Source organism: Triticum aestivum, chromosome 5B (genome assembly GCF_018294505.1).
Source record: "Triticum aestivum cultivar Chinese Spring chromosome 5B, IWGSC CS RefSeq v2.1, whole genome shotgun sequence".
Taxonomy (NCBI): domain Eukaryota; kingdom Viridiplantae; phylum Streptophyta; class Magnoliopsida; order Poales; family Poaceae; genus Triticum; species Triticum aestivum.
Window position 1 is genome coordinate 675,874,267 of NC_057807.1, and position 27,370 is coordinate 675,901,636.

At 43.6% G+C, this 27,370-nt stretch overlaps 1 protein-coding gene and 1 long non-coding RNA gene across 3 annotated transcripts; both read left to right on the plus strand.

The window, feature by feature from the left end:
- The first annotated feature begins 3,810 nt into the window (after positions 1-3,810).
- LOC123117587 (uncharacterized) lies at positions 3,811-6,122 on the plus strand. Of its 2 annotated transcripts, XR_006457429.1 has the most exons (5): positions 3,811-4,085; positions 4,193-4,317; positions 5,104-5,171; positions 5,264-5,304; positions 5,425-6,122. It is a non-coding gene; the product is annotated as an uncharacterized lncRNA (long non-coding RNA). The 2 variants fall into 2 exon arrangements; XR_006457428.1 differs by having other exon boundaries at positions 5,264-6,122.
- A 15,478-nt stretch (positions 6,123-21,600) lies between these two features.
- LOC123114121 (elongation factor 2) lies at positions 21,601-26,744 on the plus strand. The gene is made up of 3 exons (XM_044535488.1): positions 21,601-21,739; positions 23,093-23,221; positions 24,102-26,744. Exons 2-3 carry the CDS (start codon positions 23,131-23,133, stop codon positions 26,540-26,542), a joined length of 2,532 nt encoding a protein of 843 aa, XP_044391423.1. The 5' UTR covers positions 21,601-21,739; positions 23,093-23,130; the 3' UTR covers positions 26,543-26,744.
- Positions 26,745-27,370: the final 626 nt, after the last annotated feature.

Here is a 27,370-nt window from a genome sequence, read left to right on the forward strand (position 1 = left end):
GCATAGACCTAGCTCATGATGCCACTGTTTGGGAATGTTGCAGAAAATAAAAAAATTCTACGCTTCACCAAGATCAATCTATGGAGTCATCTAGCAACGAGAGAGAGGAGTGCATCTACATACCCTTGTAGATCGCGTGCGGAAGCATTCAAGAGAACGGGGTTGAGGGAGTCGTACTCGTCGTGATCCAAATCACTGAAGATCCTAGTGCTGAACGGACAGCACCTCCACGTTCAACACACGTACGGTTGGGAAGACGTCCCCTCCTTTTTGATCTGGCAAGGGGGGAGGAGAGGTTGATGGAGATCCAACAGCATGACGGCATGGTGGTGGAAGTAGCAGCGATCTCGGCAGGGCTTCGCCAAGCTCTACGAGAGGGAGAGGTGTTGCAGAGGGAGAGGGAGGCGCCAGGACAGGGGTGCGCAACCCTCCCTCCCCCCTCTTTATATAGGGGCCCTGGGGGGGCACCGGCCCCCTAGAGATTGGATCTCAAGGGGGGGCAAGGGGGGGGGCTTGCCCCCCAAGCCAAGTGGGGCGCCCCCCACCCCTAGGGTTCCCAACCCTAGACGCAGGGGGAGGCCCAAGGGGGGCGCACCAGCCCACCAGGGGCCGGTTACCTTCCCCACTTCAGCCCATGGGGCCCTTCGGGATAGGTGGCCCCACCCGGTGGACCCCCGGGACCCTTCTGGTGGTCCCGGTACAATACCGGTGACCCCCGAAACTTTCCCGATGGCCAAAAATGGACTTCCTATACAATTCTTTACCTCCGGACCATTCCGGAACTCCTCATGACATCCGGGATCTCATCCGGGACTCCGAACAACTTTCGGGTTACCGCATACTAATATCTCTACAACCCTAGCGTCACCGAACCTTAAGTGTGTAGACCCTACGGGTTCGGGAGACATGCAGACATGACCGAGACGACTCTCCAGTCAATAACCAACAGTGTGATCTGGATACCCATGTTGGCTCCCACATGCTCCTCGATGATCTCATCGGATGAACCACGATGTCGAGGATTCAAGTAATCCCATATACAATTCCCTTTGTCAATCGATACGTTACTTGCCCGAGATTCGATCGTCGGTATCCCAATACCTCCTTCAATCTCGTTACCGGCAAGTCACTTTACTCGTACCATAATGCATGATCCCGTGACCAAACACTTGGTCACATTGAGCTCATTATGATGATGCATTACCGAGTGGGTCCAGAGATACCTCTCCGTCATACGGAGTGACAAATCCCAGTCTCGATCCGTGTCAACCCAACAGATATTTTCGGGGATACCCGTAGTATACCTTTATAGTCACCCAGTTATGTTGTGACGTTTGGTACACCCAAAGCACCCCTACGGCATCCGGGAGTTACACGATCTCATGGTCTAAGGAAATGATACTTAACATTGGAAAATCTCTAGCACATGAACTACACGATCTTGTGCTATGCTTAGGATTGGGTCTTGTCCATCACATCATTCTCCTAATGATGTGATCCCATTATCAACGACATCCAATGTCCATAGTCAGGAAACCATGACTATTTGTTGATCAACGAGCTAGTCAACTAGAGGCTTACTAGGGACATGTTGTGGTCTATGTATTCACACATGTATTATGATTTTCGATAACACAATTATAGCATGAATAATAGACAATTATCATGAACAAGGAAATATAATAATAATCATTTTATTATTGCCTCTAGGGCATATTTCCAACACGGAGACCCTCGCCGCCACCGATGAAGCATCAGCACAGCCTCTTGCCATGACAGAAGAGAGGAAGGGGCAGAGATGGGGAGAGGCGGATGGCGAAGGACTGAGAGGTGCCGTTCCTCCCTCTCCCCTCTTTATAAAGGGACGGGGGCGGGGTTCGGCCGCCCTTTCGGCCAATCCGGCTCATTAAGGTGACAACGGGCGAGGCCGTTGACCGTCCTCCCCGCCCAATTGAAGGCGTGTGGGTATCTACCCACGCGCGCACGTCTTCCCGTATTCCGCGCGCCTGTCACTCGCCCCGCGCCGTGCATGTGGCGTACATGGCACGGGGGACGAGCGTAATGGGATGCGTGGAGCGACGGTTCCTAGGTAAGGAGAGTAAATGAGCAGCAGCCCTGCGGGCTCAAAGAGATACGCAAGCCGCCTCTTTATTGTTCGCCGCAGATGACGCAAGCATGCTTCGATCACCCGCGCACGTAACCCCCACGTCATGCATTCAACACGGGTTGTGGGGAAGCGCAGCGGACGGAAAGTTACTGCGGTAAAAACCGTCCCGCCTGCTCGCGCACCGTTTTTGGGCCTAGCCCAACAAACGCGCCGCGCTTATGTATGGCCCAGGACCGGGGGATCCTGTCGATGTACTAAAGTAGGGGCACTACTTTGTACCCCTTACTAAGTGCACGGGCAGTCAGAGCCGCGCCCACAACCACACTAGGCGAGACAGAGGGAGGACTTAGAACCACAGAACTATAAGAAGCCACGCCAAGACCAGAAGGCCAAGAGGGCAAGGTGGTTCTCTCCGGCAAGATCCTTGCCGGGGCAGCCTCCACGGCTCCGGTAGGAGCCTTGCCGGGGCAACTTGCCCAAACTAACGCCAGCAGAGCGCACCACCCTTGAGCCCCAGTTCCTCCAGCGCCACCAACCGCGTTGGGACCTAGGCTCGGGAGGCGCCTCCATGATGGCATGCAGATCTTTGTGAAGACAAGGATAACACTCCAAATCAGAGGAGGAATAGAAGACGATGAACCTCGGCGAGATTCTTGCCGAGGAAGACCACAAGACCCCCGGCAAGATCCTTGCCGGGGACGACCGCAACGCCACGGCAAGACCCTTGCCGTGGTCCGGCAAGGCCCTTGCCGAGGGCGTCCGTGAGGCCGCAGCCAGGCCCTCACCCGCCAAGCTTCTGTCACCGCTCCCATGCAACTGCCATCCCACCAGCTGGGCGGGCGCTTGCGTGTCGACGTGAGGCTCCTCGACCAACTCATCGCATGCCTACGTGGTGGCATGCAAACCTTCATGAAGGCCCTACCACCGCGCCACCTCAGCTGCCTGCCAGCTTACATGGCGCTGACCGCCTCGCTGGCCCAGGCACGTGTCAAGGCAGGGCGAAGCGGCGGTAAAGTGGAGGGGACACGTCGAAGGCGCATTAAATGCGTCTTGTCCCATAATGGCTAGCGATAGGCTTAACCACAATACCACAATGCCACCTCTTGTGTGCCACTGTGGTGATTCCCTTGCCTATAAAAGGAGGCCCAAGGCATCCAGGAGAAGGATTCGGACTTTTGGACAAGTTACGCTCATTGTAGCTAGTTCAAGAACCTCAAGAACACAGATATACACATCAAAGCAGGACTAGGGTATTACGCATCTCTGCGGCCCGAACCTGGGTAAACGACCCGCGTGCTTGTACTGACTACTGATCCCGCTCTTCTTACCGCCCCGCGCCCCGCAACCGTAGTAGGGATTCTTGTGATCCCATAGGTGTCGTTTCCCACCGACACGGGAGAAATCATGTTGCAAATAATCATGTGAACTTGATATGTGTTCGATATCTATCTATCTATCTATCTATACCTATACTAATTACAGACTTCCTAGAAATTACCACATTAATCAGTAATTAGGAGCCGTTAATCTACCAGAAGGCCATGTCACCTTAGTTTCAGCCCAAAATATATAGATTAGAAAGCCCAGTCGATGGAGCTTGCCTACAATGCTTTTACGGTTGTATACAAAACCATTCCATGTGTTTCTCAAAAAAAAGCATTCTATCTACTCCACGTAATTGCCTAAAAAAAACTCTACTCCACGTAGCCATTCACAAAAAAAAACTCCACGTAGCCCTCAAAACAAATCTATCTACTCCACGTCTCATACTCTTCCCGTAAAATAGATTGAAGCAATCGTACGCCATAGAATCTCCTGTATCTCTCCTCCCCATGAGAAACAACTCAATGTCTCTCAAATTGGAACAAACAAGTAGAGGAATTGATAGTTGAGGAACTAATCTGGTGCGCTCAGGCCATGGATCTGGTGCATTAATCAGGAAGTTACTTCATCAAAATTATTTTTGTCTTTGGATCAGGTTCGTTTTCTCACATGATTTCTTCAAGATTTGTTTTCTTGATTGTTCTACTGCAACTATTCCTTTTGATTTGGATTCAGATTGAAAGAAATTTGTTCTCTCCACAGATTGAATCTCGGATCTTCTCACATACAACTTTTGGATTCTCAATCTCTCTCACGTGTTCCTAAACACCATATAGCAGCGGCCATCGTCCACCACTGCTAATGACCCCAACATCGCCGATGCTTATGTTCGTGCTTTAGCCCATGGAATACAGTATCAGACGCACGTCCATGTTGATGGTCGATGTAGACTGATGGATCCTTTAGGAAGCTGGCTAAATTGCAACGTAGAAAGCTGGCTTATCTCTATCACGTTTGAGCGCAACTATATGCACATCCGATTAGCTTATAAATTAAACATGACGTCTAAACAAACAACATCAAGATCAAGGAGCCTCATGTTGGTCTGGATTAATAAAATTCAAAAATTAGTAATAATTAATGAATCTGAAAAATCACAACAACCTTGATGACCCATTAAGCAAGACAAGCGATAGATTGGTTTCTTCAGATTTGATTGCTCGATGCCTTTATGTGATACAATTGCTTAGTGGCATGCTGAAACTTGATTTGTGTTATTAAATAGTGGCTTTGTGTCTTCAGCGTGGGTTATGTTATCAATAAAATGTTGTATGATCCAGGTATATAGAATAAGGTATCAAATAGACATGTCAGCATGTGTCTCTTTCTTTCTTTTCATTGATAACCGAATGACATAACTGAAATTTGAATTGTCCCTTCCCTTGAATACGACAATTTGATTTCTAGCAAATGAGATTAGCACCGTGGCGCGAAGTCAAGGAGATGCTCATTCATCAAGCCATCTTAAAGGCATTGGTTGAATATTTAGTAATATTAAAGAGTAATTTACTGTTATTTTGATCTCCTCAGAGACAATCATATTGTGTAAATATGATGATTGTTATTTTTATTATTAACCTTATGTATTCATTCAGTTTTCTGAATTGTAGCAGTAGACCATCCCATCCGAAATGTCCATGTGTGCTAGGAAGAAAATATTCGGTCGTTGTGCTACTGAAAGGTTCATATCTCTTGGTCCTTCTGTAGGATTCACTAACTCTGTTTTATACATTTCTTGCTTGCTGGCTTTAATATTTGTAGACCTATGTTCAGGTGCTGTGATGTGTATTCTTCATTTGGCAATATTACACCAGGTAGCATATTTAACCTGTATGACATCTTCGGTTGATGCTGAGCCAAGAAGAGCAAGGGTTCGAAAGAATAGAAAGTTATGGCCTCCACCATTCATCATTTTCTACCCCCATGGCATGCAGCGAGGAAATGGATCCATGGAAACGATCATGCTGGTGGATGGCGGTGATGTGGAAACTCCAGATGGCGGCGCCTTGCAGAGTTTAGACAAAATTCTATGTTGAATCCTGAGTGTAAATTACTCACTTCTGGTCTCGCACAAAAGAAAAGAGTCAGATCCTTGGACTGCAGGAATTATCTTCAGAGTTTATGATGGTCTTAACAAAAAATGGCCCAATAAATGCAGTGTGTGCACAAAATCCTTCAGCTAAACCATTCCTACATGTACGTCATCCTACAAATACTTCATTACATGGTGTACTGTAGAGCCTAAATACTATATTATGATTGTTTTCTTCTCGCACTATCTTTGACATACACACACACACTATGATTGTTCAGAGGAACATTAGCTTACATACTACGATTGTTTTCTTCTCGCATACTAAGCACACTGAGACTATTATTTTTTTGCACAGAAGAACAATACAGCGTTGCATTTTCATTCAGTGAGAGCAGTACTAAGAACAGCACAAAGTGCAGAGCAGGGAAACATCTACTGAGCTAGAAATGAGAAAAATAAAACAGCTGGATTATATCATCTGAACATAATTCAGCTGAACTAGGGACATGGTCAAAACTTTATATGGACATTATGTTTTTACTTCCAAATAACTGACAACTGTAGTTTCAAAAACCAAAGTTACCAAATTGCCGACTATTGATTTGATTTGATTATTTATGCATCTAATCACAATGTTTCGCTATTAAGTTTTTTCAAGATAACAAAACGTTGCTTTTCAGTGACTCGATTGACACTACCCTTTTCCTGTTAGAGTTATCCTTCAAGTTGACTATTTCTAAGTAGTTATCTTGAATATTAAACTAATAGGAGCTACTTCAATTATTCTTTTATTGAAAAGAAATACCTTAAGATATTTCATGGAACTGTACGTGTTTTATTCCTAGAGCAGCAGAAGCTTATTGATGGTAACCTGAAGATTCTGCCCTTACTTTATTATATCAACATTAGTTTCAGATTTACATAATGATCTGCAACATTGATATTGATGGTAATTCTACAAAGAATTCCACGAAATAAGGTTAGTCCATGTCGTTACTATTGCTAACTAAGAGACACTAACAAATTTGTTTTGCAATGTAAGGTTCACAACAATGATGTACGATAGGCTCAATGCCATTAGCCATGAGAAGGATCTCTTAAAACCGGAAGTCAGAGTAGAAAGACTTAGATCCACACATCAGATGAAGAGCGTCGATCCTCACAAGGTTGCAAAAAATATTGTTTACTAAGATATATTTCAGATATTTTCTTACTCATGGCCATAATTAGAACAAGTACAAGCAATAGTATCGGACTAAATGTAATCTGGTCCACAAACAGTAACCATTTATGTTTAAATTACTAATCTCTCCAAGATTTGTTTGTGGACAAAGTACTTTGGGGCATTGGCGTGTCCGTATAGACTCAAGGCAAAGGTAGAGGATACATAGTGAATGGATAAAATAAAGTGCTCCTTCTTTTTAGATGGATAACAATCGCTGGCATTTGGATGATGAAATTCTTCTTGAGGACGACGCGTAGGAGGAGGTTGCAGTCTTGACGGAGATGGTGTAACACACCGCAAAAGGAAAGGCCAGATGCCCGGTGATCCTGCCAGTGCTGCCGTGATGTTCGTGAGGAAGAACTTTGTGAGGGTTCTGATGTAGGCATCCACAAGAGCCACCGGCGCAGCCACACTCATGCTGCCGCTCAGACTAGCCGCAGTTGACAAGGCGGCATGATTGAATCTGCCGACAATCCTCGCCGAAATCTCTTAGTAAAGAGAATAATATGCACATCTCAAGTAGCCACGTTGTGGCTGACTATAGAGCACGATTATTAACAGATTTATTACCTTCCAAGGAGTTTTAGAATTGGCCGTTGTTGAGTAGAGCAAGAAGTCGACTTATAGAGGTTCAGTAAAAAGATGACCAAGATGGACCGATCTGGCGAACGGATATAATGGGAAAGATGAGTGAGGGATAAAAGACAGATTTAAATAAAAAACAAATAACAAGTTATCTCCCCCACCTTATAAAGATTGTGGTTTCCACATGAACAAACTAGCACTTTTTATACTATATGAGAGTTCCGCTAGATTTGAAATTATAAACTAATGCCAAGTGTTTCAAGCAATATGCCCCAATATTAAATAAATTAAGGAATTTTTTTGTAAATTGGAGGACATACATAATGGGTCTAAATCCATTAATATGGGAGCGACACAACACAAAATATCCATGTTGCATCGTTCGTAGAAGTTCAAGTTTGCTCCACAACAAATATGCTAGCCCGTGCGAATGCACAGGTTCACGACTAGTTTTAATTTAGATATATTGAAACTGAGCACCCTCCAAGCCCTCTCAGGCCATCCACATTTTTAATCGTTGGATCGCCATTGATTTTGTGTGTTAAACGTTCTTGAGCGTCCGATCTGAAGTTAACGCTATGTTTAGCGCGAGCTGGTCTAACGTTGCACGGGCAGCTACTCCCGTAGCTATTTTGGAGCCCCGTGGTTAGTTGGGCCAGTTTACCTGGTCGGCCCAAGCTAGAGAAGGCCCTGTCCTACGAGCGCTTCGCTATTCCTCCCTCCCGTGTCACACCTCTTCCTATGACAATGGCGATGGCGGCGTCGCACCTTCCCACGCTCGACACAACCCTCTCGCTCGCAGAACAAGGGCACACAATCACCGCAGTGGGGCAGCGCCGGATCCCCGTGGAGCCGCGGTGGATAGCATGGTCTTGTTGCCACGCTAGGGGGCGCAGCAGCAGTGGTGAATCCAATCCATGCTTAGATTGGTTTTTTACAGTCCAGATTCAGCGGCAGTGCCGCAATATTTTCGAGATTCACTGGCAGTACATGCTAATTATATTGTTTTTACAGTCCAGCGGTAGTGGCAGATCGGCACCGTGCGACCGCTGCCGCTGTTGCTCTAGCTCAGGCGGTGGAGGCCAAGGGAAGAATAATGGGAGCCTTTCCACGAGGTTCAATCTGCTCGAGAGAGACACAGGTAATTCAAGTGAAAATCGATGCACCATTTGGCACTTGCGATCCCCATGGTTCCACGTAACAACTGTAGTTCTTTTTTTCATAGCCTAATTGTGCAGCCCCTTTGATTTATTTGCATGCCATTTTCAGGTATAATCCGGATGAGATGACACACTTGATTGAAAAGGAAGGGTCCCAAGTTCTTGACAGGGCTCTAGACTGACAGATCGCAATGACATTGACAACTGATAAAATATAAATCCATAGTCCTAGCACTCCCGGCTCAAAGAATTATGGAGCTGCTGCCTCCTCGGCCTCCTCTGGACAGGAGAGAAAACATCTAGCCGCATCTGAACGAGATGAAGAAGGGAGCCGTGGTCGAAGGCAAAGCTAACGTGGTATACTTTGTGAAGCGTGCTAAGGAGCTTCATCCAACCATGGTAACATGTTGGTTTCCGATGAGACACAGTTCCTCATGGAGATGTCCCGTCAATTGTTCAGACAAGAAGCCGACACTTTGTCTCGGGAGCAATGTGCGGATAATCAATACTATTATAATACAATGCTAACCTTGCAGTTGATAGATCAGCGTCAATGCTAATTTGTTTTCTCTAGGCATATATTGTTTGCATCATGATCGAGTGTTAATATGACCATTGTAGTGTGCCTTACTTCTGGTAGATGCGTTAGTCATTGTGCTGATATGGTCTATATGGGGGCAAAAGCATGTTGGTGTTGGCCGCAATCAGGTATTGCACCTTGAAGGCCTGAACTCAAATATTAAATTTTGTTATCTCGGTAATAAGATCCAGTTCAATATTCTAATTGAAAGCATGTACAAAATATGATTAGAAAATTGGTGTGATGTATGCATATTTTGGAAGCTGATATTTCATGATTGGTGGTAGGTAACCATATGTCGCTGAAAACATTTAGACATTATAATTAGAAGTAACCATTGGTAGAAGTTTCAATCATTTTATCACTGCATCATGATGCTTTGCAAGATGCAAGTTCTGATGATGTGGCCATATGATCTATATTCAGGTGATATCTTTCAGCTTAACATGAACTAGGTTATTTTAATATGAGTTGACCTTGATCCCCTAAGTATCATATCATTCACTGATGTGATTTTGATTCTTGTAGTTCACTTCTAATACTATTACTTGTGTGGTTGTGTTTCTTCTAAATTTGAAGTTGGGGGCGTGGAGGTAGGGTTTTCAATTCAGACACATTGGCATGCTGCTCGACCCCTCGACCTCACCACCCAAATATGCCCGTTCTGGTATCTTCAACCTGCTCTAGCACCATATTGCGTGCCCTCAGATCTTATCAATGTTGCTCCTGTTTGTCATTCCTGTAGGTGCTCAAGTTCTTTATATGTATGTTTTCTTAGACCAATCCTATAATAGGTTTGATGTTTTTTGGGTCGTGAATAGAGGTATAAAGATAACAGGTGGGGTCCTAAGAAGCATATTGGCTCATTGCAACAACAACAATATTCACAACTGTCGTAGGTTGTCCATCTCATTTCGAATTTTACATTAGAAAAATATTGCTTAGTCAAAGAAGATTAGCTTGCACATTGTGTTTCCTGGACTTGATTTTCTATCTTGATTTGGACAATAAGATGTTGAGTGTAAGCATTGTGCAAGGCGTTATTTCTAATTATTCCTGCCTGTTAATTCACAATTAGGAGGGCTCTGAATTTCTGTTCTGTCACTTGATCGGTGATGTAGAATGCATTATGGTGTCACAGTGCTGGCTGGAAAGCAAGAATTTTGTATCGAACAATTGCTTTGTGTAAGTCTCATCTCAATGATGTTCTTATTTTTGTCATTATGCATAACTTATCTTTATTTTGTTCATTCTTTAGTTGCTGAATCAAATAGTCTGAACTTATTGCTGATATTTTGGATGAAACAAGATCATTTACTCATTGCAAAGTTGCAGATGGACTAGAGTGGTATGCAGGCTCATATGATAGCCTTACATGATAAGAAAATCATATTATGGGTGTATAATATCTGATTAGTTGTATCTGATTATTTTATTGGCTTTGTGTCCATTCCTTTTGCTAATGTTTGATTACTATATATACCCACTACTGCCTGTATCTGTATGGTGGTATGTAGTCCCATGAAATGGCCAGTAGTATATGGACCATGCACACAATCTAATGTTTATTATTTTTCCTGGCAGTACTGATTAGTACTCCCTCCGTCCCAAAATTTTTGTCTTAAATTTGTCTAGATATGGATGTATCTAATACTAAAACGTGACTTGATACATCCATATTTAGACAAATCTAAGACAAGAATTTTAGGACAGAGGGAGTAGTATTTGTTGTGTACATTGTTGCGTATGTTATTCCAAGCCAATTTGTATCCATGAACCTTGCTTTTAGCGAGTATGTATGTGATGTCTGTTGATTACTAACAGATACATGGTGTTATTTATGCAAATTCTATATGTTTCATGTCATATTATATTTATGAATATTCCTACCATTTCATTTTATATATAGAGGGGCCAGCAACGCGCGCCACCAATGATCTAGTAATATGTATGTTGTGATTCCCTTAGTGGTGTCATGTGAACGTCGACATGACACTTCACCATATTTGGGCCTAAGGGAATGCATTGTGGAGTAGTTATTATATGATGGCTTGCGAGAGTGATAGAAGCTTAAAATCCTAGTTTATGCGCTATTCCGTAAGGGACCGATTGGATCTAAAAGTTTAATGCTATTGTTAGAGTTTATTCTTAATATTTTTCTTGTAGTTAAGGATGCTTGCGAGGGGGTTAATCATTAGTAGGAGGATTGTTCAAGTAAGAACAACACCTAAGCACCGGTCCACCCACATACCAAATTATCAAAGTAGCGAACACGAATTAGCCCAACATGATGAAAGTGACCAGATAAAATTCCCGTGTACCCTCAAGAACACTTTGCTTATCATAAGAGACCATTTTGGCATGTCCTTTGCCTCAAAAGGATTGGGCTACCTTGCTACATTGTTGTTACTACTATCGTTACTTGCTCGTTACAAATTACCTTGCTATCAAACTACTTTGCTACTTACAATTTTAGCACTTGCAGACATTACCTTGCTGAAAACCACTTGTCATTTCCTTCTGCTCCTTGTTGGGTTCGACACTCTTACTTATCGAAAAGGCTACAATTGACCCCATATACTTGTGGGTCATCAGGTAGCGAGGCACGTATTGTGTTATTGCCATTAAGGGTAACAAGATAGGGTTTATATCATATTGCTTGAGTTTATCCCTCTACATCATGTCATCTTGTTTAAGGTGTTACTCTGTTTTTAACTTAATACTCTAGATGCATGCTGGATAGTAGTCGATGAGTGGAGTAATAGTAGTAGATGCAGGCAGGAGTCGGTCTACTTGTCACGGATGTGATGCCTATGTTCATGATCATTGCCTTCGATGTCGTCATAACTTTGCGTTTTTCTATCAATAGTTCCACAGTAATTTGTTTACCCATCGTATGCTTTCTTCGAGAGAGAAGTCTCTAGTGAAACCTATGGCCCCTAGGTCTATTTTTCATCATATACTTTCAGATCTATAAAACCAAAAACCCAAAAATACCTTGCTGCAATTATTTTGTGTTTACTTTATTTTGCCTTTCACTTTTATTTTAAATCTATCTCTATCAGATCTCACTCTTGCAAATAACCGTGAAGGGATTGACAACCTTTTTCCGCGTTGTGTGCAAGTGTTTGTTAGTTTGTGCAGGTGCATAGATTGGAGACTTGCTTGTGCCTCCTACTGGATTGATATCTTGGTTCTCAACTAAGGGAAATACTTATCTCTACTTTGCTGCATCACACTTTTCTCTTCAAAGGAAAAATCAATACAAGCTCAAGAAGTAGCATTCTAACGAGAGCGGCGTTTTGGCTCCTAGGTGCATATGCACCCATTGTCAAAATACACATTTTGAAAATTTGGAAAATTCAAAACAAAAATCCCACGTGTATATCCGGACATTTTATGTGCGTTCAAAAGGTTTCGGTGAAAAACGACATTTTTTATGCCTTGTGTAAAAAAGATAAAGAAATGCCTCGTGAATAGTTAGAATGAAGCATCAGAAATTGTCTTTTTTACACAAGCCACAAAAAAGTCATTTTTCACTGAAATCTTGTGCATGCACATAAAATGTCCGGATATACACGCGGGATTTTTGTTCCGAATTTTTCAAAACTTTTCAAAATGTGTATTTTGACAATGGGTGCATATGCACCTAGGAGCCAAAGGCAATTACCGCGTTCTAACGCGGTACTCCACGTTGCAGATGGAGAGGGAAAATATGTTTTCATAGAGTTTGGCCTTTTTCGGACAGATGAAAAGAGGGGAACGGTTCCATGTCCAGCATGATAGGGCATGTGAAGATGAACGGATTGCATATTCGGATTCGTTGGATTTTTCTGATCAACTTTCATATATAAATTATTTTCATTGAGTTGCGGATTATTTTATATTAATTTTTAAAGTTTTAATTATTTTCTGGATTTGTTTTAAATATTTAAATTCAAATTAACTAAATTATAAATACTAATACACCCAGAGTTATACCCACACATAGCGGCTGACTGGTGGCGATGTTGACTGGGTCAACAGCCTAGTCAGCATAGGTTGACTAGTGGGCAAGTGCCCAGTCAGTAGGCTGACTGGGTCAACCTTACCCACTGGAATAGTGGACAGGGCCCACCTGTAAGTGACTCGGGCTAATTACTGCAAAAAAATCTAATAGAATTAATTAGTTAGCAGGGCTCATAGGTCAGTGTAATAAATAATTAAACTAATCCAATTTAATTAAAGTTTTTATTAATTAGTAGGGGTGGTCCCATATGTCAGTGACTGGGTGTTACCTAGTCATCATTGACCGTGGTCAACAAGTCAAAGGGGGCCCTTGCGCCACTAGTCAGCGACCCTGATGGTGGCCCTAGGCCGGCAACATCGGCTCTCGGCGGTGGCGTGCCGACGGCGACCTTCCAGACGGCTACGATGTGCGGACATGGTCGAAAAACAGGCATCGGGGGTCGTTTGAACCGCCGCGAGCATCTACAAGCGCAGAGGGACGTCACACTTTGAACTGCAGCGAAGGTGCGGGGGCTGGCCGGAGCGGCGCCGACAACGAGCATGGGCGGCGGTTGGGTTCGGGGCTCGTGGGAGACTGTGCCCCGGGCCACCATTCGGACGGCCGCGACTACCTTCGAGATGCAGGGGCTTGTGCGTGTCCAACAGAGCAAGCGGCGGAGGCGGAGACGACCTACATCGACTGCAGTGGCGACTGGGGTGACTGCCAGAGTTCGGTGAAACTCGGATGCGGTGCTACGGAGCACGGATGGACGTGTGGGTGCGTGCCTTTGGTCGCTGTGAACATGCTAAGCATGCTAACGAGCACGGATGCAAGCTACGGGGGCTCTGGCCACGGTGGCGACAAAGAACGGCGACGACGAGCTCGGCCACGATGGCGGCCACAGTTAGAAACACGGGAACGCGGAATGAGGAGAGGGAAGATGCGAATGCTCGCCGTGGTCCTGTAGATGTGCCTAAATGAGCTTGGGGAGGTGTGGCGGCACGGCGATCTCCGGCACCCGGTGACGGAGACGAAGGAGAGGGTGATGCTGTGGGGCGCCCCGGCTCGATCCAGCAGGCGAGGTCGACGTAGCCGACCGCGACGACACTTCAAGGCAAGCTGGCGAGACGAGGGGTGGCCGATGGCCACGGTGGCGCGAGGCGGACGGGGGCGAATGTGTCGGGCGAGGAGGGGGAAGGGGATCTGGGGAGGAGGAAGGGAGGACGAGAGGGCGAGGGGAGCGAGCGGGGTGACTGGGAGGGCGTCTAGGGTTAGGGTTCGTCGGGGAGACCTAATCCTCCTTGTAGCTCGCCGACGAGGTGGTGTGACGGGGCGCGCTCGGGTAGGAGCCCGATCGGAGGAACATGAGGGGAGGGAGACGACCCAGGGAAGGCAGGCTGGGTCGGCTAGCTGGGTTGCGCCGGTTGGCTGAGGCCAAGGGGGGCAGGGGTTGTGGCCTTTTTTACTTTTGTTTTGTTTTTCTTTTCAAAACTTTTATGTTTTCTTTTATTTCCTATTTATTTTAACCTTATAAAATATAAAATTAGCTCCTACATTAGTGATCCTAAATATTCCACAACCACTAAAAGTTTTGTGCAAATTAAAATACTTTGCATATTTTTATCATTTTAAAGGCATTTAAATATTTGTTTTAGCCACTATTTTATTATTTTAATGTATTTGAATACTTTATAAAAATGTGAGTTCACCACCATTATTAACAAATGATTATTTACCACAATTTGAACATTTTAGTTTTGACATTTGAATTTTTTATTGTTTGACTTTATTTTAAATTTGAATTTTGATTTGGTTTGGATCAATGTGGGACCTAGCAACAGTAAAAGTGATGACATGACATCATTAGCAGGGGATTATTGTAGCTTAATTATCTGTGTGTTACATCTGTATCAGAAAACACGATGATTTCTTCTCTCATATGTTTTTTTCTGAATGAATAGGTACTTATGGACTTGGAGTTAGGGTTGCAATAGCTGCCAGGGGCTCACAAGCCTGCCAGACGCGCCATGGGGGGTGGGCGCCCCCTAGGCTTGTGGAGCCCTGGTGGCTCTCCTCTGGTAATTTCCTTCGCCAATATTTTTTATATATTGTGAAATAATTCTCAGTAATTTTTCAACTCAATCTGAGAACTTTTATTTCTGCACAAGAAAAAAACACCATGGCAATTCTGCTGAAAATAACGTCAGTTTGGATTAGCTCCATTCAAATCATGCAAATTATAGTTCAAAACAAAAGAAAAAATGTTTGAAAAAGTAGATACGTTTAGGACGTATCATGAAGCATGACTTTGTTCAAATGAAATTCTAAGAAAAAATTAGGGGCTTGAAGTTTTGAGAGAACGAGTGATACGTCTCAAATGTATCTACTTTTATAAACACTTTTGCTCTTATTTTTTACTCTAATTTTCATGATTTGAATGTAACTAACCCAGACTGATATTGTTTTCAGTAGAACTACCATGATGTTATTTTTATGCAGAAATAAAAGTTTTCGGATGAAGCAGAAATTTTACGTATAATTTTTCTGGAATATATAAAAATACTGGTGAAAAGATCTACCAGAGAGGGGCCACCACAGAGCCACAAGCTCCCGTGGCGCCCCCTAGGGCGCGCCACCCAGGCTTGTGGGACCCTCGGGACACTGTTTGCCCTACCTCCAACTCCATAAATACAATCTTGTGGAGAAACAAATAAGAGAAAATGTTTCATCGCGTCTTACAATATGGAACCACCACCACCTCCCGATCTTCATCGGGAGGGCTATTCTGGAGGCCGTTCAGGGCTCCGGAGAGGGGATTCGTCGTCATCATCATCACCAACCCCTTTTCACCGTCAATTTCATGATGCTCACCGCCAGGAGTAAGTAGTTCCTTCGTAGGTTTGCTGGACGGTGATGGAGTTGGATGAGATTTATCATGTAATCGAGTCAATTTGTTAGGGTTTGATCCCTAGTACGTATCCACTATGTTTTGAGATTAATGTTGTTATGACTTTTCTATGTTCAATGCTTGTCGCTAGGCCCGACTGCCGTGATTTCAGATCTGAACACTCTATGTTTTCATGAATATATTTGAGTTCTTGATCCTATCTACTAGTTATATGCATTTGTTATTGTTATGATCCATAGACCCCAAAGTGACAACAGTTGGGATGCTCTCCGGGGATGACTGTGATTCGAGTTCATGTGTATTCATCATATGTTGATGCTTTGTTCCGGTGCTTTATTAAAATGAGGCTTTAATATCTCTTAGCTTCTTTATGGACCCCGCTGCCACGGGGGGTATGACAACAGATAACATGCAAGTTCTTATAATAAGCATGTGTGGCCATATATGAAATACATACCTATACTGAATTGATGAATTGGAGTATATGATGAATGTCATCCAACACAAATATCCATCGTTGATTCAATGCCTACGCTTTGCTCATATTGATTTTGCTAAGTTAGTATTGTTGTCGTTACTGTTACAATCACTACAAAACTGCTATTGTTATTCTTCCTGCGACTACTGCTAATATCAAAACTATCAAACTACTGTGCCACTAAACACTTTGCTGTAGATATTTAGCTCTCGAGGTGTGGTTGAATTTACAACTCAACTGCTAAGGCTTATAAATATTGTTTGGATCCTCTTGTGTTGAACCAATAAATTGGGTAAAATACTATCCGCGAATACTGTCGCGATCCCCTATACTATTGTATTTCCCCTTTGTTTTACTATTCCTGCGTTTGCATTAGGGAGAAAAAAAATCATGTCCCTGTATAAACTTGATTTTTTGAATAGTTTGGTATAACTTTGTTTATTCTTGCATTTTCACCCGGGAGAGTTGCTCATTCGTTTGGATGCCGATATGGCGCTGACGTTCGGTCTAGGAGACCCCTAGAACGAATGACTCATCCATTCTGGAGGGGAGATCAATGCGAACGAATTTATTCGGGGGGAGAACCACCACCGGTGCGAACGCACCCCCAGCACGAACGCACCTCCGCGTGACCCAACAGCCCGGTAGCGAAAAAGCCCAACTATTTTTTTGATGTGCCAGATTAAAGTTTAGATTTTGGTGTGCTACAAAACAAAAATGTCAACAACTTTAAAAGCACAAAATATACCACGGGTAAAAAGATTATTTTTGTAGTGACCCAAAAGAAATTTTTCCATCGAACATTCATACTAAAAAATGCCATGGTATGTTTAATTAATTTTCCTTATATTGTATACACATTTTGAACACAAAATTATGGGTGATGAATTTGCCATGGTGTGGTAGTATAAATTGCCGTGTTTAAAAAATACAATTGCCATGGTACTAAAGAATAAAATTTACATCACAAAAATTAAAGAAAATAAGGGAATTTGCTATGGTCCATCTTCTCATACATATTTTTTCATGATCTAAAGAAATAAATTTACAATGGATTAAAAAATTAACACACTACCTATAATGAAATGTTTATGCATGGCAAATTTAGTTAGTTTTTCTTCAAAAAAAGATGGCAAAATTAGAAGACTATTCACTAAAACACATGTCAACCTTTTGAAAATGTAAAGGTACATGGATTTTTGTTAAAAAAAGATGGCAAAAAAATACTCATGAAAAATAATCTAGGAAATCATAGTGCACAACCAAGAAGTTGCCATGCTATATAGTGAATGAAATAAAAATTTGCCATGGCAATACATGTTAAATATTTGACATGGCTATTTAGGTAAAGTTGTCATGTCAATTAAGCTAAATTTACCATGGCAAAAATAAAAGGAAAAAATTGCCATGGCAATGAAAGTTAAGAGTTGCCATGGCGATTTAGGTAAATTTGACATGCCAAGTAAGGTAATTTTGCCATGGCAAAAATAAAGAGTTAATTTTATTGCCATGATTTTTATCATATACATGAAGACACAAAAAATGTCGATTGAAAAATGCCAAGGCAACTAAAAAGTAAAATTTGACATGGATGTAAAGGTTAATTTGCCATGGCAAGTAAAGAAGTAAACTTGCCATGAGCAAAATTAAAAGTAAAAAAGTTGCCATGTATGTAAAAAAAGTGAATTTCCATGTATGTAAAGGTCAAGTTGCCATGGCAAAACAGAAAAGGTTAATATGACATGACATTTTAAAGAAAAGGTAAACTTGCCATTGGCAAAAAGAAAGGTAAAATTGCCATGGCAAAAACATGGTAAATTTGCCATGGTTATAAAGTAAAAATTGCCATGCTATAAAACTAATTTTACTATTACATAAATTGTCATGAAGGTAAATAAGCCATGGCAGAAAGGAAAAGTAAATTTTAATTAGCCATGATTGACTAAAAAGTAAAATTAGGCATGTATGTAAAAGTTAAATTGCTATGACATCATAGATAATTCTGCCATGGCAAAAAATAAATGTAAAATTAAAATTCGCCATGAAAAAAATAAAAGTATAAATTTCCATGGCAATAAAAGTTAAAATTTGCCATGACAATTAAGGTGAATTTTCCATGGAAAAAAAGTAAATTAATTAGCCATGATGGGTTGAAGTAAAAAAATTGACATTATAAGTAAAAGGAAAATGCCATATTAGTGTAGATATTTTTTCATAGCCAAAAAAAGCAAATTTGCCATTAAAAATTATATGTTTCAATGGAAATAAAACTTAAAATTTTTCATGGGGATTTAGGTTAAATTACCATATTAAAAAGGTAAATTTGTCATGTCATCATAGATAATTTTGCCATGGCCAAAAAATGTAAAAGTAGAAACTGACATGCTAAAAAAAATTGAAATTTGCCATGGCGATTTACGTAAAATTGCCATGTCAATGAAGGCAAATCTGCCGTGTGACTAAGATACAATTCTAAAAATATCGTTAGATTTGCCATCGTCTTAATCAAAATTTAGACATAGGCCTAAAATGTCAAAATGCTTATACCATAAGGGACATGGCTACAAATTATGAACAAAAAAAATGCTATGTCATATGCGTATTAAAATCTTGCCATGACGTTTCATTTATAATTGCCATTCTTTGTGTAAGAAAATTGCCATGAACATATTCATATATTAAAACAACACCCGCCATGCTCCATGCTGGCTCTCAAAAACATTCATAGCAAAAAATCATATAAAAAATTGCCATGGCAAAACTAGTTACAAAAAAGAGAGATGGTAGGAGGTTTTAAATTGAAATTTTGCCATGGCAAATGATATCTAATTCAAAATGATTTGCCATGGTATATGAAATTAAATGATGTGTAATTCATGAGAAAATGTAGAAGAAAAGTGGTGTGAATTAATCACTAGGGTGGAACTACATCACTGGGTGGCGGCGAAAATGGAAGCTGGGCGGCGATTAGTAGCGGAGCCCCCTCCCGGCGACACCGGGCAACTACTCGGGCTCTGCCAAAAAACTTCCATTAGATTACAGTAGGAGCTGGATAATCAATCACTAGTCTTAGCGGGCAAATGCCCATGAAGCACATCCCTCTGTATTATGCCAGGCTCCATGGACGGGCTAGCTCCACCACCGGCGACGGTGGAACTGAAGCTGGAGAAAGTGAGGGACGGTAGGAAGAGAAGAGGGGTGAGGTGGAGCCGTACGCGTTCGTTTCGGTCGCGCATCGCACCGAACGACAGCGAAAAATGGCGTGGACACTGAGCTAACATTAAGATTAGTGCGAATTTAACGGACGGTGGAAACAGCGTTCGGCCTAAAACGTCCAAAATCTGACGTTCGACACTTGTTGTTTCCAAGAAGGGAAATGTCTGCAGCCGGTGCGCCGGCTCAAACTTGCGCCGGACCGCACCCACGCGTCCGTGGGGCCCCGCACCGCTCTGTCCTTTTCTGCTCCTTATCTTCTTCCTCCTCCTTATCTTCTTCCTTCATTGAGTTTTCTAGCCACAATTCCCCACGGCGCTATCCACCTCTTCCTCTCCTTCCACCTCTCCTCCCCATCGGCGCTGCCAACCTCTCCCTCTCCTTCTGCCTCCCTCGCCATCAGCGTTCTCTACCTCTCCCCCTCCTTCTACCTCAAGCCGCCAGCACTCCCACAAGCGGGCGGAGCTGCGACGACCGTCGAACGGCAACTGCTGCGAAGGTTCAGCACCGGTGTGTCGACCGGTGTTGTGGACAGGAGAAGCCACTGGCGTTGTGGACAGGAGAGCCCACCGGTGGTTCGACTTCGACGACACCCATTGCCTGGACCCGGCTCATGGTGGTGCTGGAACTTGCTCATGACGTGCTGCAATTGCTTGCGGGCCGAGCTAGGAACATGGCGATGCTGGAAGCGAAGTTACTTTTTATGTTGGACTAATTTTACATTTTTGCTACCACCGTTTTTTGGTTTGCTGGAACCAACACTAATTTTTGCTACCATCGACGCTTTGGTTTCGCTAGTACCTGCGCCAATTTTTTGCAATTTGCTACAACAGGTGTTTTGATTTGCTGGAACCAACTACAATTTTTCGCTACAAGTGTCGCTTTCGATTTTGCTGGAAGAACGACCAATTTTACATTTTTGCTACAAATAGTGTTTTGACTTGCTGGAACTAGCTCCAATTTTTGCTACAGCCGCCGATTTCGCTTTTGCTGGAGAACGCCCATTTTTGCATTTTTGCTACAAATGGTGTTTTGACTTGCTGGAACCAGCTCTAATTCTTGCTACAACTGCCGCTTTCGCTATTGCTGGAAGAATGCCCAATTTTGCATTTTTGCTACAAATGGTGTTTTGATTTGTTGGAAGCAGCTTCAATTTTTGCTACCACCGATGTCTCAATTTTTGCTAGAACATCCTTGCACAAAGGGCCTAGTTATGCATTTTTGCTTCCACTGTTTTTGGCTTTGCTGGAATCAACACAAAAATTTGCTACTACCGCTGTTGGCTGCGAGCCATGGTTTTCTACTGATGAGAATTTTTGCTGGAACAATCATTTAGTTGTGCTAGAACCGATATTTTTTGTTGCTTCAACCTAGCACCACCAGGTTTTGTTGCTTAGATTATTTTTGCTGGACATGGCGGGCAAGTCGACAATGGCGGCGAGCCGGAGATGAGGGAACGCCGGGGGGTATTGCAAACCATGGTGACTGCGTGCCATGGAGAGCGGAGGCGGCCATGGCGAGTGGAGGCACGAGCGGCCGGCGAACACGGGTGGCAGGCGTGGTGGCACAGGTGGCAAGCAAGCATGGGAAGCCGACGACAAGCGCAGGTGGCCGGCGAGCGCGCAGGTGGCCGGCGAGCGTGTGAGATCCAACGTGTGCGCACGACTGCCTTTTTTTCCCGTGTGGGTGTGACTTTTTAAGAGAAAGCAATCTGACGGTGATGAAAGGTTGTATCGGACGTTTGGCAGCGGACCGGCCCAAATTTGGGCCGGTGCGCTGGCGCCTAGTGCTCGCCTTCCAAGAAAGAGTCGCTTGTTCATCTCACATCACTCGGCTGGTCTCTGGGCCATCCGTCGGGCCGGGCCACACACGACTACCCTTCACTTCCGCGGGCCCATTCTCCCTCCCCTTTCGGCCCTCACGTATCCGGGCCGGGAGACTACCACTATATATACCGGGCAAGCGATGCCGCCCTAGGGTTCTTCCTTCACCCCTGCTTCCATTCTCTTCCTCCGGGAGCGCCGCCGCTTGCTCATCTCCCACCTCTCGCCTCGGGAGCCGGAAGCGAAACCCCACGGTGAGCCGGACCTCCCCCTCCTCCCTCCCTTCTCCCCCGCCCTCCGGTAGCTTCGTCGGCGCCTCGCTTCTCTGTAGTCCGTGCTAGCTGCTGCCTAGTCGATCGATCGATCGATTCCACCGGTTCTAGTCTCCTCGCTAGCTCGATGCGCTTCAGTTCACGTCGCTGGATCTGTCGTCGTTCTTCCGTGTTTATTCATGTTCCCAAGCGCTGTAGATCTACTGCTTTGTCCGCCCTGCTCGCATGTTCCGGGATCGATTTTGTTCTGACGTCTCTAGATGTGCGGTCCCTAGGGTGTTGTTTCCGTCGTGATTCACGTGGATCTGTTGCCCCGGTGTTGGTTTTGGCCATTTTGCTGTGCTGTTCGTTCATGAGGTTTGCTAGAATGCTCGATCTGTAGGGTATTCCCTGCCTATCGTAACCTGGTCGGTGTTATTCTCTGCTCTCATGCTCAGATCGGAGAAAATTGTATCACTGCTTTGCATGTTCAATTTAACTTGAAAGGGAGCTACCGATATTTCATCATCTGTGTGTTTCAGTGTTTTATGTAAGTTTAGTTCAGGCACTCTGCATGAATTTCGGTCTGATCTGATCATTATTTCGTTTGGATGAGTATGTGCGAGTATTTTCTGTGTTTTCCTTGGTATTTGATGGTTGCACCACTTGAGAGTTCCTACTCAATGACGTTCTGTGCCATTGTTTCTAGTGTTTATGTGGGTAGTGCCATGATATTACAGTCGGTGCTTGTGCATAAAACTGTGATTCCCTGATAAATCAGCCTCCATTACATTTACCCAAGTCTTGACTTCGTCTGTAATCATCTTTACACTGTTTTGCCATTTGACATAATCTTCTGGAGAAGTTTTTATCTATGTACCACCCCTTTATAAGCTCCACAGACCTGGAAGTACTTGGGGTTTTAGTTAGTGAATCCATTTCCTGTTTTTGCTTCATAGTTGCTTCAATGCTTTTGCATGTATGCTCTCCATAATATTTCTTTGTTATTGCTGTGTTTTTTTCTCATACTTTGACTGTCAGTTCTCTTAATATTGTTTGGGCTTGCTTTGTTGCTGCCTTCTCATTGCACTTCTATTAGTCCTAATATATTAAATTTAATAAGCTTAGTTGACCATATTATATATTTCAGGGGCTGTTGTTGGAAGTGTTGGTTAAAGTAGTTTTGTAGCAGTGTATGAACCTTGTTGTTGCACACCAATGTTAAGTGCACTTTCGAGTGGACAATTGTGGGTTTAATTACTTGGACATCCATTATTATATTACTGCCAGATTTCATGTATAGTTATTCGAACTGTATTAGCGCTTGATTCTGATAGCTTGCTATTCTTTGAACAGGTACTATAGTCCCGGTGTGACATTCAAAAGCAGTCAAGATGGTGAAGTTCACAGCGGAGGAGCTCCGTGGAATTATGGATAAAAAGAATAATATTCGTAACATGTCTGTTATTGCTCATGTTGACCATGGTATGTGATCGAACAGTGTCAGTTGTCTCTAATTATCATGTTTATACAGTATAATCTTTTGAATTGATGTTTTTGTAGCCTGCTCTTAGTTGTGCCATATTATTTCTAAAACCTGGATCTCTATATTAATAACTGTTTCACTGTTTTAATATAAGTAGTTTCAGTTCTTGCTGTCTCCTGGAGCTTATTCTTACTGCTTTTATGATTGATTTATGCTTTAACAAGCTTAAATGCAACTAGTAGCATATAATCCCATGTCTCAAAATCTCCCCAGTTTGGTGTATGCTCTTGCTAGTTGCTGAATCTATTACAATTTACATGGTTGTACTTAGTAACACAAAAATGCATTTCCTTCTATTAATGTTTGCAATGTCCCACCAGATTTTGTTAACCATGTTACTAAATACCTGGTTTGTCCTCTTTTAATCTTCTTTTAATCATGGTTTGTTTCAATGTACTTTAATGTTGTGCTGTACTCCCTCTGTCTGGGTTTATTAGGCCTCTCAGCATCACAAGCATGTCCCCTTTTATAAGGCCCCGCATTGGAAAGGTGCATGCATGCAACCATTTCATTGGTTGTATTGAAAGCTATTGTTGTTGGTGCCATGGCTGAAAAGTTAATACACTTCATGTGTGCTTTTTCATTGGCTGCATGCATGTGAGAGAGTGCATTGGGAGTGGAATGGAATAATTAATGTGAGCAAATTACTATGTGTCTTGATCTAAGAGAAGTTGTCTTTAGGCCTAATAAACCCGGGCGGAGGGAGTACTTTACATCTCTCAGTGGTTAATATGTTCAAGTGTATATTAATGTATATCCTGTTCAACTGTCAATCTGGATGCGTTTGCACTGTCCTCACACATATTTACATGTTTGCAGGCAAGTCTACGCTTACGGATTCCCTTGTGGCAGCTGCCGGGATTATCGCCCAGGAAGTTGCTGGTGATGTTCGCATGACTGATACCCGTGCAGATGAGGCAGAACGTGGTATTACAATCAAATCCACGGGTATCTCTCTGTTCTATCAGATGACTCCTGAATCACTTGAGATGTACAAGGGTGACAGGGATGGGGACGAATACCTGATCAACCTTATTGACTCACCTGGTCATGTTGACTTCTCTTCGGAAGTGACAGCTGCTCTTCGTATCACTGATGGTGCTTTGGTGGTGGTTGACTGTATTGAGGGTGTCTGTGTGCAGACCGAAACTGTGCTGCGCCAAGCTCTTGGTGAGAGGATTAGGCCTGTCCTCACCGTGAACAAGATGGACAGATGCTTCCTTGAGCTTCAAGTGGAAGGTGAGGAAGCATACCAGACTTTCTCCCGTGTCATTGAAAATGCCAATGTCATCATGGCAACATATGAAGATGTGCTCCTTGGTGATGTCCAAGTGTACCCGGAGAAAGGGACTGTTGCATTCTCTGCTGGTTTGCATGGGTGGGCTTTCACCCTTACAAACTTTGCTAAGATGTATGCCTCCAAGTTTGGAGTTGATGAGGCGAAGATGATGGAGAGGCTTTGGGGTGAGAATTTCTTTGACCCAGCCACAAAGAAATGGACCTCCAAGAACACTGGGACAGCTACTTGCAAGAGAGGTTTCGTTCAGTTCTGCTACGAGCCAATCAAGCAAATCATCGCCACCTGCATGAATGATCAGAAGGATAAGTTGTGGCCTATGTTGAAGAAGCTGGGTGTGACCATGAAGAATGATGAGAAGGACTTGATGGGCAAGGCTCTCATGAAGCGTGTGATGCAAACTTGGCTGCCTGCCAGTCGTGCTCTGCTTGAGATGATGATATTTCACCTCCCCTCTCCTTCGAAGGCACAGAGGTATCGTGTGGAGAACTTATATGAGGGGCCTCTTGATGATATATATGCAAATGCTATCAGGAACTGTGACCCTGAAGGTCCTCTGATGTTGTATGTCTCCAAGATGATTCCAGCATCTGACAAGGGTAGATTCTTTGCCTTTGGACGTGTTTTTGCTGGGAGGGTTGCAACTGGCATGAAGGTCCGTATCATGGGTCCCAACTTTGTTCCTGGCCAGAAGAAGGATCTGTATGTGAAGAGTGTCCAGCGTACTGTTATCTGGATGGGAAAGAAGCAAGAGTCTGTTGAGGATGTTCCCTGTGGTAACACTGTTGCTTTGGTTGGTTTGGATCAGTTCATCACCAAGAATGCAACCCTGACAAATGAGAAGGAAGTTGATGCCTGCCCAATCAGGGCTATGAAGTTCTCTGTGTCCCCTGTTGTGCGTGTTGCCGTTCAGTGCAAGGTGGCATCTGATCTTCCTAAGCTTGTTGAGGGTTTGAAGCGGCTGGCGAAGTCTGACCCTATGGTTCTCTGTAGCATTGAAGAGTCTGGTGAGCATATCATTGCTGGAGCTGGTGAGCTTCACCTTGAAATCTGTTTGAAGGATCTGCAGGAGGACTTCATGGGTGGTGCTGAAATTATTGTCTCACCTCCTGTTGTCTCCTTCCGTGAGACTGTTCTGGAGAAGTCCTGCCGCACAGTTATGAGCAAGTCCCCGAACAAGCACAACCGTCTTTACATGGAGGCTCGCCCATTGGAGGAGGGACTGGCTGAGGCCATTGATGATGGCCGCATTGGCCCACGTGATGATCCTAAGGTGCGCTCTAAGATCCTATCTGAGGAGTTTGGCTGGGACAAGGATCTTGCCAAGAAGATTTGGTGCTTTGGACCTGAGACGACTGGCCCCAACATGGTTGTCGACATGTGTAAGGGAGTGCAGTATCTGAATGAAATCAAGGACTCTGTTGTGGCTGGGTTCCAGTGGGCATCGAAAGAAGGTGCTTTGGCTGAGGAGAACATGCGTGGCATCTGCTTTGAGGTCTGTGATGTTGTTCTGCACACTGATGCTATTCACAGGGGTGGTGGCCAGGTCATCCCAACAGCCAGGAGGGTCATTTATGCTTCTCAGCTCACTGCTAAGCCAAGGCTGCTGGAGCCTGTGTACCTGGTTGAGATCCAGGCCCCGGAGAATGCACTTGGCGGTATCTATGGTGTTCTGAATCAGAAGAGAGGGCACGTGTTTGAGGAGATGCAGAGGCCTGGTACCCCGCTGTACAACATCAAGGCTTACCTCCCGGTCATCGAGTCGTTCGGGTTCTCAAGTACCCTCAGGGCTGCGACATCTGGCCAGGCTTTCCCCCAGTGTGTGTTCGATCACTGGGACATCATGTCTTCGGATCCTTTGGAGGCCGGCTCCCAGTCTGCCACCCTTGTCACGGAGATCCGCAAGCGCAAGGGTCTGAAGGAACAGATGACCCCTCTGTCTGATTTCGAGGACAAGCTCTAAACTTTTGGTTCTGTTATCTCCTATATAGTGTAGTTGGTTTTGCTGCTAAGAGAGCTGCACTATTATTTTGTGTCTACTGAGTCGTGGCTGTATTGCTATTGGAATGTACTCCTATCTGTCGTGATACTGGCACTTTGTTTTGATGTCTATCGATGTTAAAACTTAGATTATATATCTGTTATCCACCGGTAGTTCTTGTTGATGTCGTGTTTTCTTTCGTTTTATATCGTGAGAGCTTTGCCTGGTTATTTATTGCTATTGTCCTGCTCTATGTTTTTCATGTTTGTCCAGCAATTGCATCATTGATGTGTTGCATTAGCTTTTCTCCCTGCTCTTAACATCGTTTTACCTTGATTGATGCACTCGTCCAGGTTTTATGCCCATTAAAATGTGTTCCCTCGTCTGGCAGTTGTATCTATCAATCTATCCTCAAATTTACTTTAAAGCTGCAGTTTGTCAGTTTTTTAGTACAGTACAAAATTCTCTAGTTCATACCATACAATTTCGTAGACACAAGCTTGTGATGAGAAATTACTCTCTCTGGAATTAATGCTAGATACATTAGTAGTGTAGTAGATGCATCTGTTGGTGCTGAGAATATCTACATTTTGTGAAGTTAGTTGTTCATTGTAAATTGTGAAGTCGGTCATGGTAAATTTAGCATTGTTGAGATCGTTAATTGGTAGCTAGGGGATTAATAGACTAATCGGTAAGTCAATCGGCTAATTAATGAATTAATCGGGCCAATTTACCAGTTTACTAGCTGTTTGGCAAAAAATTGACATGTGAACCATGTAAAATGTGGCAGCCACAAGTAACACATGCCTA

What these genes read in the sequence shown, in the direction of transcription:
- LOC123114121 (XM_044535488.1), top strand. Translation starts at nt 23,131, where the DNA reads ATGGTGAAGTTCACAGCGGAGGAGCTCCGTGGAATTATGGATAAAAAG. An exon ending in TATTGCTCATGTTGACCATG is followed by an intron (nt 23,222 to 24,101) that starts GTATGTGATCGA and finishes ACATGTTTGCAG; the next exon opens with GCAAGTCTACGCTTACGGAT.